General features: G+C 43.3%; 1 protein-coding gene across 2 annotated transcripts; it reads left to right on the top strand.

Moving 5' to 3' along the window:
* The first annotated feature begins 1,271 nt into the window (after positions 1–1,271).
* LOC139406509 (aarF domain containing kinase 2) lies at positions 1,272–17,705 on the top strand. 2 transcript variants are annotated; one of them, XM_071149170.1, is made up of 8 exons: positions 1,272–1,445; positions 1,644–2,807; positions 12,974–13,120; positions 13,205–13,333; positions 14,171–14,266; positions 14,403–14,657; positions 14,816–14,998; positions 15,172–17,705. In XM_071149170.1, exons 2-8 carry the CDS (start codon positions 1,920–1,922, stop codon positions 15,310–15,312), a joined length of 1,839 nt encoding a protein of 612 aa, XP_071005271.1. In that variant the 5' UTR covers positions 1,272–1,445; positions 1,644–1,919; the 3' UTR covers positions 15,313–17,705. The 2 variants fall into 2 exon arrangements, with proteins under 2 accessions (XP_071005271.1, XP_071005270.1); XM_071149169.1 differs by lacking the exon at positions 13,205–13,333 and having other exon boundaries at positions 1,276–1,445; positions 15,172–15,418.
* Positions 17,706–17,757: the final 52 nt, after the last annotated feature.

Genomic DNA, 17,757 nt, shown 5'->3' on the forward strand with positions numbered 1-17,757 from the left:
TGTAATTCAGTAATTGCAGGTGAATTAATGGTTTTAAAGATAGTTTATAGTTACCTCACTAGATGACTGACACATGAGACTCCCACTGTCTCAGAAAAAAAAGAGCGACAGATTGAGTGAAAATATAAGTTAGATGTCTGACATTTTGATGACAATTAAGGCTAATAAAGGCATAGGAGTGTATTTTTATTGTATCAGTAAAACATAACTACTTGTTTGGTTCAGCGGAGGCTGCTGAGGGGAAGACAGCTCCCGATAATGGCTGGAATGGAGTCAATGGAATGAAATCAAACACATCAAAGACATGGTTTCCATGTGGTTGGTACCCTTCCATCCTCCCCTCAGCAGTCTCCACTGGTGTGGTTATAGTCTCTCTGGGTTCTCACTGAGAGAGTTCAATGAGTTGAACTAGACTACCTTACCCTTTCCTAGGCTACCCTTCACAAATATCAGTGACTCCAACATGGCATAGAACCACAGCAACAAACTCTGTGACCTTCAGGGCCAAGGTCTGACCTCTCCCTTTGAAGTGCAGGGGAGATTTGAAAAGCCTGCATTTCCCCATCAATGGCTGAGGGGACAGGATGGTGGCAATAACATCTGTTTGGCATTTCTCCTAACTTTTGTGTGGATAGATCCCCATTTCCTTGTCCTCTCTACTCAACAGCTGGGATGTGGAGGCCCTCTGTCCAGAGACACGCAACATGACTAGGAATGATACTATCAGTTTTTGATAGATGAAGCCCTTTCGATGACAACATGTTCAATTAAATAATTGATCTAATGATAATGCAAACACTTGGACAGTTATTCTAAGCACTGAAACCATTGTCTGTATCTCACCTTCTCCTCTGTCTCCCTCTTTTGGACAACCCAACATCTGCACAGTGAATGTGTGAATTCCTGCACAAAACATATGTATTTGATAAAAAGTTTAAAAAAAACGTAAAAACCTAAGCTTAATGTATTGAAATAACTTGATCATGTTGGGGACATATTACCTCACGAGGAGTTTTTCCCAACCCATTACATTATTATATGGATGTGGCTGTTTTTTTATTAGGTGCCTATCGCTTTAAGACGTCAGCATCTGGGGTGCAATCATTACGCAAAACAGTTGCAAACGTGAAACGAAAACTAGCGTTTCTATTGACAGATTCGGCTAGGTCCCGCCCTGTTTGATGAACCTATCCAATAGAAACGCTAGTTACTGTTGCACAATAAAACATTTGCAACTATTTGGATAAATGATTACACCCCTGTAAAGTGACGTAGACAACCGGAAGTTACCCGTTGTTTTGCAATTATGTTTTCAATGAAAATAAATGCTAGTTGAGGTTTATATCTATTGAATGATTTGATAATATATTAGCTAGGGTTGAGCGTGCTGCATGTTGACTGAAGAAAGGACATGACGGTTTGATTGGTCACGTACTCATTTTGAGGTAATATGTGTTTACATGGCAATAGACTAGTCATATTACTCATCGCTAGCTAACGTAGCTAAGCAAGCCTCTGTATCACAGTTCAGCTATATAGCCTAGGCTTAATGACTGTAGCCCCTTAAATTAATGTCAAAATATACCTTGCAGTCCTTTGATACTAGCTAGTTGAACTTACTTGGAATTCTTCTTGATTTGCAGTGGGACATGTTTTCAAAGAGGACATAGGTGGGCTATGTCTGTCCTCAGCTATGACGCATCTGTGGAATTGTGAGCAAGCAGTTCGAAGGGGCAATGATTGGAAGCCAATTATCAATATCTGTCAGCAATTGAAGCTGTAATGTGGATAACTTCCAAACAGTAATAGCTATGTTTAGTCACTATTGTGAAAACTTGTGGATAATGTTTTATCTATAATTTTAGACTTTTTCAAATCTACTTTTTAAATTACGTGTTAGCGATATTATCATCATAGTTATGGCTGCATTGAGTGCCAGAAGCTTCCTCTTAAACCTAAGGTACACCGTCCATAGAGTTGGAAGTTCTGTAAGAGTCCGACTCATACCTAGCACCAGAACATGTCTTGTCAAAAGAGGCCTGATTTTAACCCAGATGCCAAAAGTCACCCTGCTGTGCTGGGGAGCAGTGAATGCCACATCCTGTATGGCAAGATGCCAAGAGGCCTCCCTGGCACCCCAGACTACAGACAGGAAGTCTGTAGCCAAAGTCCAGGTGCACAAGCTGGTGTTCTTCTTGCGCCTAAGCCTGCGCGCCCTGGTGTTACTCCTGAAGTTCGGCCCGCTCCTGTTGCTCTATCCTCTGACTGTCATCTCCTCTTACTGGGCCTCTCGCTGGCTGGATGCCCTGCTGTGGGTCACTGAGACCTCTGGTCCTACCTTCATTAAGCTGGGCCAGTGGGCCAGCACACGCAGGGACATCTTCTCCCAGGACTTCTGTGAATGTTTTTCCAGGCTGCACGTGCGTGTGCGTCCCCACTGCTGGGCCCACACCAAGCAGTGTCTGCGCCGAGCATTCGGGGAGGGCTGGAGGAGGTTGTTTGTGTTTGAGGGCAGGGAGCCTGTAGGGTCAGGATGCGTGGCTCAGGTGTACCGGGGATGGGCCAGGGTGGACAGCGTGGAGGACACAGCCTTCCAGGCCCTGGTGGAGGAGATGGAGAGAGAGGATATGCTGGAGGCCTGGGAGATCCTGGGACTAAAGGGTGTCCTGGGGACTTTTAGGGGGCTGTGGAAGGGGAAAGAGGATGAGGAGGACGAGGGCCATCATGAAACCAGGGAGAGGAGCTACACAGACGCCCCTAATGGGGACGGTACAGAGAAAGAGCATCTGATTCCTGTAGCTATTAAGGTGGGTATCAATCAACATGAGGGAAACTATTTTTTTTGACTGAGGAGCCTCCAGAATAAGCTGGTCTGTGGCTTATTGACAACCATCTCCTGTTAGAGAGACAAGGCAACCTCCAAAGTGTTCCAAGCAGAGGACTGTATTGACAGAATGGGAATGTACATGGATAACTGACAGCACAAGTAGAGCAACAAGGCTATAAACAAGGGAAGGACTGAATGGAAATCTACGCAGTGTATTCAGACTAGAGGTCGACCGATTAATCGGAATGGCCGATTAATTAGGGCCGATTTCAAGTTTTCATAACAATCGGAAATCGGTCATTTAACAAACCTTAATTTAACGAAGTCAGTTAAGAACACATTCTTATTATTTTTTACACCTTTATTTAAACTTTATTTAACTAGGCAAGTCCATTAAGAACGTATTCTTATTTTCAATGACGGCCTAGGAACGGTGGGTTAACTGCCTTGTTCAGGGGCAGAACGCCAGATTTTTTACCTTGTCAGCTCAGGGATTCAATCTTGCAACCTTACAGTTAACTAGTCCAACGCTCTAACCACCTGCCTCTCATTGCACTCCACAAGGAGACTGCCTGTTACGTGAATGCAGTAAGCCAAGGTAAGCTGTTAGCTAGCATTAAACTTATCTTATAAAAAACAATCAATCATAATTACTAGTTAACTACACATGGTTGATTATATTACTAGATATTATCTAGCGTGTCCTGCGTTGCATATAATCTGACTAAGCATACAAGTATCTGACTGAGCGGTGGTAGGCAGAAGCAGGCGCGTAACCATTCATTCAAACAGCACTTTTGTGCGTTTTGCCAGCAGCTCTTCGTTGTGCGTCAAGCATTGCACTGTTTATGACTTCAAACCTATCAACTCCCGAGATGAGGCTGGTGTAACCGAAGTGAAATGGCTAGCTAGTTAGCGCGCGCTAACTAGAGGGACGGAAGCTATACTGTTTCACTGGAGTGAAAAGTGCCTATAAGAACATCCAATAGTCAAAGGTTAATGAAATACAAATGGTATAGAGGGAAATAGTCCTATAATTCCTATAATAACTACAACCTAAAACTTCTTACCTGGGAATATTGAAGACTCATGTTAAAAGGAACCACCAGCTTTCACATATTCTCATGTTCTGAGCAAGGAACTGAAACGTTAGCTTTCTTACATGGCACATATTGCATTTTTACTTTCTTCTCCAACACTTTGTTTTTGCATTATTTAAACCAAATTGAACAAGTTTCATTATTTACTTGAGGCTAAAATGATTTTATTGATGTATTATATTAAGTTAAAATAAGTGTTCATTCAGTATTGTTGTAATTGTCATTATTACAAAAAAAATAAAAAATCGGCCAATTAATCGGTATGGTCTTTTTTGGTATTCCAATTTTCGGTATCGGTATCGGCGTTGAAAAATCATAATCGGTTGACCTCTAATTAAGACCCCTTGACTTTTTCCACATTTCGTTACGTTACAGCCTTATTCTAAAATATTTCCATTTCCCCATAATGACAAAGCAAAAATAGGTTTTTATGTTTTATGTTTTTTGTTTGCAAATGTATTAAAAATGTGCATACGTATTCAGACACTTTACTCAGTACTTTGTTGAAGCACTTTTGGCAGCGATTAAAGTCTTGAGTCTTGGGTATGACGCTACAAGCTTGGCACAACTGTATTTGGGGAGTTTGTCCCATTGTTCTCCTCAAGCGCTGTCAGGTTGGATGGGGAGCATTGCTGTACAGCTATTTTCAGGTCTCTCCAGAGATGTTCGATTGGGTTTAAGTCTGAGCTCTGGCTGGGCCACTCACTCACTCATTCAGAGACTTGTTCCGAAGCCACTCCTGTGTTGACTTGGCTGTGTGGTTAGGGTCGTTGTCCTGTTGGAAGGTGAACCTTCGCCCCAGTCTGAAGTCCTGAGCGCTCTTAAGGAGGTTTTCATCAAGGATCTCTCTGTACTTTGCTCCGTTCACCTTTCCCTCGATCCTGACAAGTCTCCCAGTCGCTGCTGCTGAAAAATATCCACACAGCATGATGCTGCCACCACCATGCTTCACCGTAGGGATGGTGCCAGGTTACCTCCAGACATGACGCTTGGTATTCAGGCCAAAGATTTCAATCTTGGTTTCATCAGATGAGAGAATCTTGTTTCTCATGGTCTGAAAGTCCTTCAGTTGCCTTTTGGCAAACTCTAAGCGGGCTGTCATGTGCTTCCTTCTGGCCACTCCACCATAAAAGCCTGATTGGTGGAGTGTTGCAGAGAATGTTGTTCTTCTGGAAGGTTGTCCCATCTCCACAGAGGAACTCTGGAGCTCTGTCAGTGGCCATCAGGTTCTTGGTCACCTCCATGACCAAGGCCCTTCTGCCCGATTGCTCAGTTTGGCCGGCGGACACCTCTAGGAAGAGTCTTGGTGGTTCCAAACATCTTCCATTTAAGAATGATTGAGACCACTGTGTTCTTGGGGATCTTCAATGCTGCAGGCATTTTTTGGTACCCCCAGATCTGTGCCTCGACACAATCCTGTCTCGGAGCTCTACAGACAATTCATTCGACCTCATGGCTTGGTTTTTGCTCCGAAATGTGCTGTGAACTATAGACTGGTGTGTGCCTTTCCAAATCATGTCCAATCAATTGAATTTACCACAGGTGGATTCCAATCAAGTTATAGAAACATCTCAATGATGATCAATGGAAACAGGATGCACCGGAGCTCCATTTTGAGTCTCATAGCAAAGGGTCTGAATACTTTTGTAAATAAGGTATTTCTGTGTTCATTTTTTATACATGTGCAAAAATTCTAAAAACCTGTTTTCGCTTTGTCATTATGGGGTAATGTGTGTAGATTGAGGAAAAAATACATGTAATCAATTTTACAATAAGGCTGTAATTTCACGATGTGGAAAAATTCAAGGGGTCTGCTTTCCGAATGCACTGTATGCTCCTTGCACATATTACAATACAGCATACAACAATACAGCATACAACAATAAAGGCAGCATACAACAATTGTGTTGAGGAGAGACTGACTGCATCACTTTAAAAAATGTTTACGCACTTTTTCTCCCCAATTTTGTGATATTCATTTTCAATCTAATTCCTCAATGGGCTCGGGAGAGGTGAGGGTCGAGTCATGTGTCCTCTGAAAAATGATCCGCCAAACCGCACTTCTTAACACCCGCCCGCTTTACCCGGAAGCCAGCTGCACCAATGTGTCGGTGGAAACACTGTTCAACTGACGACCGAAGTCAGCCTGCAGGCGCCCGGCCCACCACAAGGAGTTGCTAGGAGCACGTTGAGCCAAGTAAAGCACCCCCGGCCAAATCCTCCCCTAACCCGGATGACGCTGGGCCAATTGTGCGCCGCCCTATGGGACTCCTGGTCACGGCCATTTGTGACATAGCCTGGGATCGAAGCCTTGTCTGTAATGAACCCTCAAGATCACTTCCTTTTTTAAACCAGGTTTGCTGTTCATTTGAGCAATATGAGAAGGAAGGGAGTTTCATGCAATAATGGCTCTATATAATACTGTACACTTTCTTGAATTTGTTCTGGATTTGGGGACTGTGTGTGTCAGAGCTGTGTGTAAGTTGGTGTGTGTGGCATGTCTGGTTGGTGTGTGTGTCAGAGCTGTGTGTAAGTTGACTATGCAAACAATTTGGAATTTGCAACACGTTTCTTAACAAAACGGATAAAGCAACACCTCATGGCACAATGCCACTCTCCCCTATTTGACCAAGATAGTTTGTGTGTATGTAGGTTACTTGTGCCATTGTTTCTGTAGTTAGAAACAGAAAAAATTAGCATTCCTGAAACAATATTTTGTTAAAATATCATTGGATCTAATTGATTGCACCTAAATTGGCTATTTTAATTTATTGGATCAATATAATCGTCAAATATAGTACCTAACATCCAATTTGGACAATATTGTTCCTAACAATGAGTAAGAAATTAAGAATCCAATGACATGGTCAAATGCCACCCACAGACCCCCCCACAGCTTCCATCCCTCTCCTCGCCGCTACCTGGGCTCGAACCAGGAACACATCGACAACAACCACACTCGAAGCAGCATTACCCTTGTAGAGCAAGGGGAACAACCACTCCAAGTCTCAGAGCGAGTGACGTTTGAAACGCTATTAGCGCGCACCCCGCTAACTAGCTAGCTATTTCACATCGGTTACACCAGCCTCATCTCGGGAGTTGATGGGATTGAAGTCATAAACAGCGCAATGCTTTAAGCACAGCGAAACGTATGAAAGTGCTGTTTGAATGAATGCTTACGAGCCTGCTGGTGCCTACCACTGCTCAGTCAAACTGCTCTATCAAATCATAGACTTAATTATAACATAATAAAACATAGTAATACGAGTCGTAGGTCATTAATATGATCGAATCCGGAAACTATCATCTCGAAAACAAGACGTTTATTCTTTCATTGAATTACGGAACCCAAATCAAATCAAATCAAATCAAATTTTATTTGTCACATACACATGGTTAGCAGATGTTAATGCGAGTGTAGCGAAATGCTTGTGCTTCTAGTTCCGACAATGCAGTAATAACAAGTAATCTAACTAACAATTCCAAAACTACTGTCTTGCACACAGTGTAAGGGGATAAAGAATATGTACATAAGGATATATGAATGAGTGATGGTACAGAGCAGCATAGGCAAGATACAGTAGATGGTATCGGGTACAGTATGTACAAATGAGATGAGTATGTAAACAAAGTGGCATAGTATAGTATAAAGTGGCTAGTGATACATGTATTACATAAGGATACCGTCGATGATATAGAGTACAGTATATACGTATGCATATGAGATGAATAATGTAGGGTAAGTAACATTTATATAAGGTAGCATTGTTTAAAGTGGCTAGTGATATATTTACATCATTTCCCATCAATTCCCATTATTAAAGTGGCTGGAGTTGAGTCAGTGTCAGTGTGTTGGCAGCAGCCACTCAGTGTTAGTGGTGGCTGTTTAACAGTCTGATGGCCTTGAGATAGAAGCTGTTTTTCAGTCTCTCGGTCCCAGCTTTGATGCACCTGTACTGACCTCGCCTTCTGGATGATAGCGGGGTGAACAGGCAGTGGCTCGGGTGGTTGATGTCCTTGATGATCTTTATGGCCTTCCTGTGACATCGGGTGGTGTAGGTGTCCTGGAGGGCAGGTAGTTTGCCCCCGGTGATGCGTTGTGCAGACCTCACTACCCTCTGGAGAGCCTTACGGTTGAGGGCGGTGCAGTTGCCATACCAGGCGGTGATACAGCCCGCCAGGATGCTCTCGATTGTGCATCTGTAGAAGTTTGTGAGTGCTTTTGGTGACAAGCCGAATTTCTTCAGCCTCCTGAGGTTGAAGAGGCGCTGCTGCGCCTTCTTCACGATGCTGTCTGTGTGAGTGGACCAATTCAGTTTGTCTGTGATGTGTATGCCGAGGAACTTAAAACTTGCTACCCTCTCCACTACTGTTCCATCGATGTGGATAGGGGGGTGTTCCCTCTGCTGTTTCCTGAAGTCCACAATCATCTCCTTAGTTTTGTTGACGTTGAGTGTGAGGTTGTTTTCCTGACACCACACTCCGAGGGCCCTCACCTCCTCCCTGTAGGCCGTCTCATCGTTGTTGGTAATCAAGCCTACCACTGTTGTGTCGTCCGCAAACTTGATGATTGAGTTGGAGGCGTGCGTGGCCACGCAGTCGTGGGTGAACAGGGAGTACAGGAGAGGGCTCAGAACGCAACCTTGTGGGGCCCCAGTGTTGAGGATCAGCGGGGAGGAGATGTTGTTGCCTACCCTTACCACCTGGGGGCGGCCCGTCAGGAAGTCCAGTACCCAGTTGCACAGGGCGGGGTCGAGACCCAGGGTCTCGAGCTTGATGACGAGCTTGGAGGGTACTATGGTGTTGAATGCCGAGCTGTAGTCGATGAACAGCATTCTCACATAGGTATTCCTCTTGTCCAGATGGGTTAGGGCAGTGTGCAGTGTGGTTGAGATTGCATCGTCTGTGGACCTATTTGGGCGGTAAGCAAATTGGAGTGGGTCTAGGGTGTCAGGTAGGGTGGAGGTGATATGGTCCTTGACTAGTCTCTCAAAGCACTTCATGATGACGGATGTGAGTGCTACGGGGCGGTAGTCATTTAGCTCAGTTACCTTAGCTTAGAACCCGTATTTTATCTAACGGGTGGCATCCATAAGTCTAAATATTCCTGTTACATTGCACACCCTTCAATGTTATGTCATATTTATGTAAAATTCTGGCAAATTAGGTGGCCCAAAATGTTGCATATACACGGACTCTGCGTGCAATGAATGCAAGAGAAGTGACACAATTTCACCTGGTTAATATTGCCTGCTAACCTGGATTTCTTTTAGCTAAATATGCAGGTTTACAAATACATACTTCTGTGTATTGATTTTAAAGAAGGCATTGACGTTTATGGTTAGGTACACGTTGGAGCAACGATACGCACCGCATCGTTTATATGCAACGGAGGACACGCTAGATAAACAAGTAATATCATCAACGTGTAGTTAACTAGTGATTATTATTATTTTTTATTTTTTTATTTCACCTTTATTTAACCAGGTAGGCTAGTTGAGAACAAGTTCTCATTTGCGACCTGGCCAAGATAAAGCATAGCAGTGTCAACAGACAACACAGAGTTACACATGGAGTAAACAATTAACAAGTCAATAACACAGTAGAAAAAAAGAGAGTCTATATACATTGTGTGCAAAAGGCATGAGGAGGTAGGCGGATAATTACAATTTTGCAGATTAACACTGGAGTGATAAATGATCAGATGGTCATGTACAGGTAGAGATATTGGTGTGCAAAAGAGCAGAAAATTAAATAAATATAAACAGTATGGGGATGAGGTAGGTAAAATTGGGTGGGCTATTTACCGATAGACTATATACAGCTGCAGCGATCGGTTAGCTGCTCAGATAGCAGATGTTTGAAGTTGGTGAGGGAGATAAGTCTCTAACTTCAGCGATTTTTGCAATTCGTTCCAGTCACAGGCAGCAGAGAACTGGAAGGAAAGGCGGCCAAATGAGGTATTGGCTTTAGGGATGATCAGTGAGATACACCTGCTGGAGCGCGTGCTACGGGTGGGTGTTGCCATCGTGACCAGTGAACTGAGATAAGGCGGAGCTTTACCTAGCATGGACTTGTAGATGACCTGGAGCCAGTGGGTCTGGCGACGAATATGTAGCGAGGGCCAGCCGACTAGAGCATACAGGTTGCAGTGGTGGGTGGTATAAGGTGCTTTAGTAATAAAACGGATGGCACTGTGATAAACTGCATCCAGTTTGCTGAGTAGAGTATTGGAAGCTATTTTGTAGATGACATCGCCGAAGTCGAGGATCGGTAGGATAGTCAGTTTTACTAGGGTAAGTTTGGCGGCGTGAGTGAAGGAGGCTTTGTTGCGGAATAGAAAGCCGATTCTAGATTGGATTTTAGATTGGAGATGTTTGATATGAGTCTGGAAGGAGAGTTTACAGTCTAGCCAGACACCTAGGTACTTATAGATGTCCACATATTCTAGGTCGGAACCATCCAGGGTGGTGATGCTAGTCGGGCGTGCGGGTGCAGGCAGCGAACGGTTGAAAAGCATGCATTTGGTTTTACTAGCGTTTAAGAGCAGTTGGAGGCCACGGAAGGAGTGTTGTATGGCATTGAAGCTCGTTTGGAGGTTAGATAGCAGTGTCCAAGGACGGGCCGGAAGTATACAGAATGGTGTCGTCTGCGTAGAGGTGGATCAGGGAATGATTGAAAGATTTTTATAAGTTAAGTTTAATGCTAGCTAGCAACTTACCTTGGCTTCTACTGCATTTGCGTAACAGGCAGGCTCCTCATGGAGTGCAATGAAATCAGGTGGTTAGAGCGTTGAACTAGTTAACTGTAAGGTTCCAAGACTGAATCGCCCGAGCTGACGAGGTAAAAATCTGTTGTTGTGCCCCTGAACAAGGCAGTTAACCCACCGTTCCTAGGCCGTCATTGACACTAAGAATGTGTTCTTAACTGACTTGCCTAGTTAAATAAAGGTGTAAAAAAAAAAAAAAAATGGCCAAATGGGTGTCCAAAAATACCGATTTCCGATTGTTATGAAAACTTAATCGGTCGACCTCTAATACAGTTGAAGTCGGATGTTTACATACACCTTAGCCAAATACATTTAAATCAGTTTTTCACAATTCCTGACATTTAATGCTTGTAAGAATTCCCTTAGGTCAGTTAGGATCACCACTTTATTTTAAGAATGTGAAATGTAGGAATAATAGTAGAGAATAATATATTTCAGCTTTTATTTCTTTCATCACAGTCCCAGTGGGTCAGAAGTTTACATACACTCAATTAGTATTTGGTAGCATTGCCTTTAAATTGTTTAACTTGGGTCAAACATTTCGGGTAGCCTTCCACAAGCTTCCCACAATAAGTTGGGTGAGTTTTGGCACATTCCTCCTGACAGAGCTGGTGTAACTGAGTCAGGTTTGTGGGCCTCCTTGCTCGCACACGCTTTTTCAGTTCTGCCCACAAATTTTCTATAGGATTGATGTCAGGGCTTGGTGATGGCCACTCCAATACCTTGACTTTGTTGTCCTTTAGCCATTTTGCAACAACTTTGGAAGTCTGCTTGGGGTCATTGTCCATTTGGAAGATTCCATTTGCGACCAAGCTTTAACTTCCTGACTGATGTCTTTAGATGTTCCTTCAATGTATCCACATAATCTTCTTGCCTCATGATGCCATCTATTTTGTGAAGTGCATCAGTCCCTCCTACAGCAAAGCACCCCCACAACATGATGCTGCCACCCCGTGTTTTACGGTTGGAATGTTGTTCTTCAGCTTGCAAGCCTCCCCCTTTTTCCTCCAAACATAATGATGGTCATTATGGCCAAACAATAATTTTTTTGTTTCATCAGACCATAGGACATTTCTCCAAAAAGTACGATCTTTGTCCCCATGTGCAGTTGCAAACCGTAGTTTGGCTTTTTTAATGGCGGTTTTGGAGCAGTGGCTTCTTCCTTGCTGAGCGGCCTTTCAGCTTATGTCGAAATATGACTCATTTTACTGTGGATATAGATACTTTTGTACCGGTTTCCTCCAGCATCTTCACAAGGTCCTTTGCTGTTGTTCTGGAATTGATTTGCACTTTTTGCACTAAAGTACGTTCATCTCTAGGAGACAGAACGCTTCTCCTTCCTGAGCGGTATGACAGCTGCGTGGTCCCATGGTGTTTATACTTGCGTACTATTGTTTATACAGATTTGGAAATTGCTCCCAAGGATGAACCAGACTTGTGGAGGTCTAAAATGTTTTCCCTGAGGTCTTGGCTGACTTCTTTTGATTTTCCCTTGATGTCAAGCAATTGCTTTCATGGAGGACTGGCTTGACTTCAGGATGACCACACAATTTATTTTCATCATGAGCAAAAGCTATTGGTTTTCTACCTAAAGCTGCAAATGGTTAATTGAACAGGGAAAAAACAACACTTGATTCACAGGGAATACATTACATAGGATGAAAAAGCAATACTCCAAGTCGCAGCTCCATATTACTTGTCAGATATAGAGAACTGATACTGTATGGCTTTTGACCATTTTATTGGATTCCTCACGTCTTACTCGGGTAGGAAAAATGTTGGTTCAAATCAGATTTTGGGTACTATATTTGAATATTATGTGAATCCAAATAATTTTAAAAGGGCCAATTTGGATGCAATCAATTAGCTTAATTTCTCAGAGATCAAATTACAACTTAACAAAATAATGTTTCAGGAATGCTAATCTTATCTGTTTCTAACTACAGAAACAATTTCATTTGAGATTGGGGGGGTGTTTTTGAATTGACATGGAAGGACTCTAGGGCCAGAGGTGTGAAGGGCCAGTTTACTACCCATAACCTAGGCTCTAGAGGGGAAGGGGAGCCTACTGCAGGAGTTTGAAAGTTAGAGTTTGTGTCCCTGAGAGAGGGTGTGCTAAAAGTCACAGGCAGGGAATTCGTTAAATGTTTTAAGGTGCCAATAACTGCATATCTGTACTCAAATTGAATTATTATATATGGGACATGATTTTGTTAGAAAACAACATGCAATAAATGCCGCCCTCTTTCTTCATCTCCTCCTCTTCTCTCTGTCCAGGTGCTTCATCCAGGGATCAGGAGACAGGTAGAGATTGACATGCTACTGATGAGGGCAGGCAGCTGGCTCATCAACTGTCTGCCTGGATTCAAATGGCTCAGCCTGCCTGAGATAGTGGAGGAGTTTGAGGTGCTCATGACCAAACAGGTAGACAACTCCAATACACACACACTTTGAGTGCCAATTGAATAGCTGTAGATTTGAACAATTTCAAGTGCAGTTTTATTGCAGATTGACCTGCGGTTTGAAGCCAATAACATTGAAAAATTCCGGGAGAATTTCAAGGATGTTGATTTTGTCAAGTTCCCAACTCCTCTTCGACCATTTGTCACCAGGTCAATTTTAGTGGAAACCTTTGAGGTGAGTTGAGACCACAATGCCAAATATGAATAGAAGAAAGTAATGACACAACACCAGTAAACAAAAATCTATGGGAGAGGTCGAATAATAGTGATGCGCAGTTCAAACTATTCGTTCTTTTTGAACGACTCTTTTTACTGAGTCGAGTCACGTTTTGGCCTGCTTGCCACAATGAGTCCTACAGCAGGATTAATACATGCTCCTCCGGCTCAGCGGCTCCAGACGACGTGCTCTGACCAACACCTGTCTATCATATGTGCACGTAGAAAAATAGATCGTGCTGCAGGCATCATAGAGAATGAAGACGTGCTTACGACTGATTGGTGATCACATGGTGCTAGAATGAATGCAATTGATTGATTATGGATTGTTATGATGGACAGCGTTGTAGAAGCAAAACATACACAGTCTCTGCTCAGCGAACTTGAACTCGAGAACTAATTGTTTGGGGGGCTGCTGCAGTTCGCCAAGCGATATTGTGCTTATCACCCTCACGACAGTCAAGCAATTGCATTCCGTCATGAGTCATTCACACTCTAGTCAAGTTGCGGCCGCAACTGGACCTTGTTTCAAAGGAACCAATAAATCATTTTATTTGTATACCTAGCAGGCACAAATGCCAGTTGTTTAAAGCATACTTTTACAAGTCTCAGTCACAAATGTCAGCTCCAATATGCCCCCTATGGTGAACGAGTATTCTGTGTTAAGTTTTCAGTTCATCGTCTGCCAGTAGTGGGTCCTGTTTGCTCTGGGCATTACTGAATCAAATGAATGATATTAGTCGAAAGAGACAACTTAACCATCGCTATTGAATAAGTAACGTGTTTAGTGTTTCAGGAGAGTGAGCCCATCTCCAACTACCTGAGACCGGAGGTCCCTCTGAAGGTGAAACAGAGAATTGCCAGGATGGGAGTAGAGACACTTCTCAAGATGGTGAGGGCCTAAGCATGTCCCTCATTGTGACATTTGCAACTGGAAATACATATTTGAAACCCTTCATATACCTTCTTCGTTCTTAACATTGAATCAAGCTTACCAGCTCCGTATCCTCCTATGTGTGTTTGTATAGGTGTTTGTGGATAACTTTGTGCATGCGGACCTGCACCCGGGTAACATCCTGCTCCAATGTAGTGGGGGTGGAGGGGACAACGACCCCCAGGAAAGGGTCACCCTGACGGACCTGTGCGACACAGTGGTGGTGAGCATGAGGCCGGCCCCGGCCCCTCTGCAGCTGGTGCTTCTGGACGCTGGCATCGTGGCACAGCTCAACGACAGAGACCGTAGGAACTTCAGAGCCGTGTTCACCGCCGTGGTGCTACGACAGGTGAGAGAGATGCACACACAAACATGAATTTAGAACTTGTCCTAGAAGCTCCAGAGTAGGCCAAATAGGGTTTATGAGGCTTCTCACTTGCCTTGAACATTGGGATGGGGTATCCAATGATGTCATGAGCTTCTAACATCCATAGATGTTATGTTTAGGGGGAACAGGTGGCAGAGCTGATCCTGAACCATGCCAGGACCAATGAGTGCCAGGATGTGCCACGGTTCAAGAAGGAGATGGCAGAGCTGGTGGACCATGCCCTCAGCAACACTCTCTCACTGGGGAAGGTCCAAGTAACTGATTTGCTATCCAGAGTCTTTGGATTGCTCATCACCCACAAGGTAAATAAAACCAGTCCTGGAATGAGAGTCTAGTTTCAAAACCACCAACCTTTTCTGTAATATCAATAGTCATGGCTAGACATTTCACATTGACTTAATTTACTGAATGTACAGTATATGAGTCTATTACCAAGACTGCTGTTGACCTTGTGGTTTGTTTGCCCCTCAATCAGGTGAAGTTGGAGAGTAACTTTGCGTCCATTGTGTTTGCCATCATGGTGCTGGAGGGGCTGGGGAGGTCTCTGGACCCGAACCTGGACATACTGGAGCTGGCCAAGCCTCTGTTGCTCAAGAACGCTGCCTCCCTCCTCTGACCCTGACTCCTCTCACCCGCATACCACCACATCTGAGCAACACAGAAATAGGCAGTGTTTGAGAGCATCACCGACTGAGCAGGCTGACATACAGTAGGGCAAAAAAGTATTTAGTCAGCCACCAATTGTGCAAGTTCTCCCACTTAAAAAAGATGAGGCCTGTAATTTTCATCATAGGTACACTTCAACTATGACAGACAAAATGAGAAAAAAAATCCAGAAAATCACATTGTAGGATTTTTAATGAACTTATTTGCAAACTATGGTGGAAAATAAGTATTTGGTCACCTACAAACAAGCAAGATTTCTGGCTCTCACAGACCTGTAACTTCTTATTTAAGAGGCTCCTCTGTCCTCCACTTGTTACCTGTATTAATGGCACCTGTTTGAACTTGTTATCAGTATAAAATACACCTGTCCACAACCTCAAACAGTCACACTCCAAACTCCACTATGGCCAAGACCAAAGAGCTGTCAAAGGACACCAGAAACAAAATTGTAGACCTGCACCAGGCTGGGAAGACTGAATCTGCAATAGGTAAGCAGCTTGGTTTGAAGAAATCAACTGTGGGAGCAATTATTAGGAAATGGAAGACATACAAGACCACTGATAATCTCCCTCGATCTGGAGCTCCACGCAAGATCTCACCCCGTGGGGTCAAAATGATCACAAAAAAATCGCAGAACCACACGGGGGGACCTAGTGAATGACCTGCAGAGAGTTGGGAGCAAAGTAACAAAGCCTACCATCAGTAACACACTACGCCGCCAGGGACTCAAATCCTGCAGTGCCAGACGTGTCCCCCTGCTTAAGCCAGTACATGTCCAGGCCCGTCTGAAGATTGCTAGAGAGCATTTGGATGATCCAGAAGAAGATTGGGAGAATGTCATATGGTCAGATGAAACCAAAATATAACTTTTTGGTAAAAACTCAACTCGTCAAGTTTGGAGGACAAAGAATGCTGGATGAGTTGCATCCAAAGAACATCATACCTACTGTGAAGCATGGGGGTGGAAACATGCTTTGGGGCTGTTTTTCTGCAAAGGGACCAGGATGACTGATCCGTGTAAAGGAAAGAATGAATGGGGCCATGTATCGTGAGATTTTGAGTGAAAACCTCCTTCCATCAGCAAGGGCGTTGAAGATGAAACGTGGCTGGGTCTTTCAGCATGACTATGATCCCAAACACACCGCCCGGGCAACAAAGGAGTGGCTTCGTAAGAAGCATTTCAAGGTCCTGGAGTGGCCTAGCCAGTCTCCAGATCTCAACCCCATAGAAAATCTTTGGAGGGAGTTGAAAGTCTGTGTTGCCCAGCAACAGCCCCAAAACATCACTGCTCTAGAGGAGATCTGCATGGAGGAATGGGCCAAAATACCAGCAACAGTGTGTGAAAACCTTGTGAAGACTTACAGAAAACGTTTGACCGCTGTCATTGCCAACAAAGAGTACATAACAAAGTATTGAAATAAACTTTTGTTATTGACCAAATACTTATTTTCCACCATCATTTGCAAATAAATTCATTAAAAGTCCTACAATGTGATTTTCTGGATTTTTTTCCCCTCATTTTGTCTGTCATAGTTGAAGTGTACCTATGATGAAAATTACAGGCCTCGCTCATCTCTTTAAGTGGGAGAACTTGCACAATTGGTGGCTGACTAAATACTTTTTTGCCCCACTGTATCTACAAATCATGTGTATGATGTAAGGTGATTTGTTGGTCAGTCAGCAGAATTGATGCTCTCAAACACGGCCATGGATATCTCATATTTAGGGCCCAGAGTATTTCCTGTGGTTGTTAGGGCCCAGTATTTCTTGGTCACACGGTCTGTAAAAAATGTTGGCCCTCTGCATGTTACATTAGTGACTGACTGAATATACCTTGTAGTGTGTACTTTTTACCTGTGAAATGTGAATAATTGGTTGATTAAAGTATCCAAAAATCTCAATAACTACCCTGGTAAACGGTTCCTTACCTTACCCATAGTCAGATTAACTGTCATCATTTATACTTAAATGCCCATGTGATTTCCGTGTGTAAAAAAGAGAATGTTGTGCTTACACTATTTGTCAGCACTACAGACTATTTTTCCATTTAATAAAATAGAAGTGAGTTAACATATCTGAATTAGTGACAATCCTTAGTATATCGTTTTATACCATTCTAGCAATCTCAGGGTATTGTTAGGACAAGGTAATGCGTTTAGAATCATGTCTGATGGCTAGCGAAAATCTTCCTTTTAGTATGTATTATAATATACCAAGGTGTGTCAAGTCAACTGACCTCCCCATTCTGTATGATAACACTACATTGCCATTTTATAAGTATTTTTTACACTCGCTAGTGAAATATATTTTATATGGTTAGATCATTAAATAATGCATCAAAAACTTTGCCTTTCTCTCTTTTCATTGTGTCTTGATGATAACTACTTTTTAAATT

This window comes from Oncorhynchus clarkii, chromosome 4 (genome assembly GCF_045791955.1).
Source record: "Oncorhynchus clarkii lewisi isolate Uvic-CL-2024 chromosome 4, UVic_Ocla_1.0, whole genome shotgun sequence".
Lineage (NCBI taxonomy): Eukaryota > Metazoa > Chordata > Actinopteri > Salmoniformes > Salmonidae > Oncorhynchus > Oncorhynchus clarkii.

Coding starts and splice junctions, on each gene's coding strand:
- LOC139406509 (XM_071149170.1), top strand. CDS start 1,920: ATGGCTGCATTGAGTGCCAGAAGCTTCCTCTTAAACCTAAGGTACACC. Junction 13,121..13,204: donor AGGTGCTCATGACCAAACAG/GTAGACAACTCC, acceptor GTTTTATTGCAG/ATTGACCTGCGGTTTGAAGC. Junction 14,267..14,402: donor TAGAGACACTTCTCAAGATG/GTGAGGGCCTAA, acceptor GTGTTTGTATAG/GTGTTTGTGGATAACTTTGT.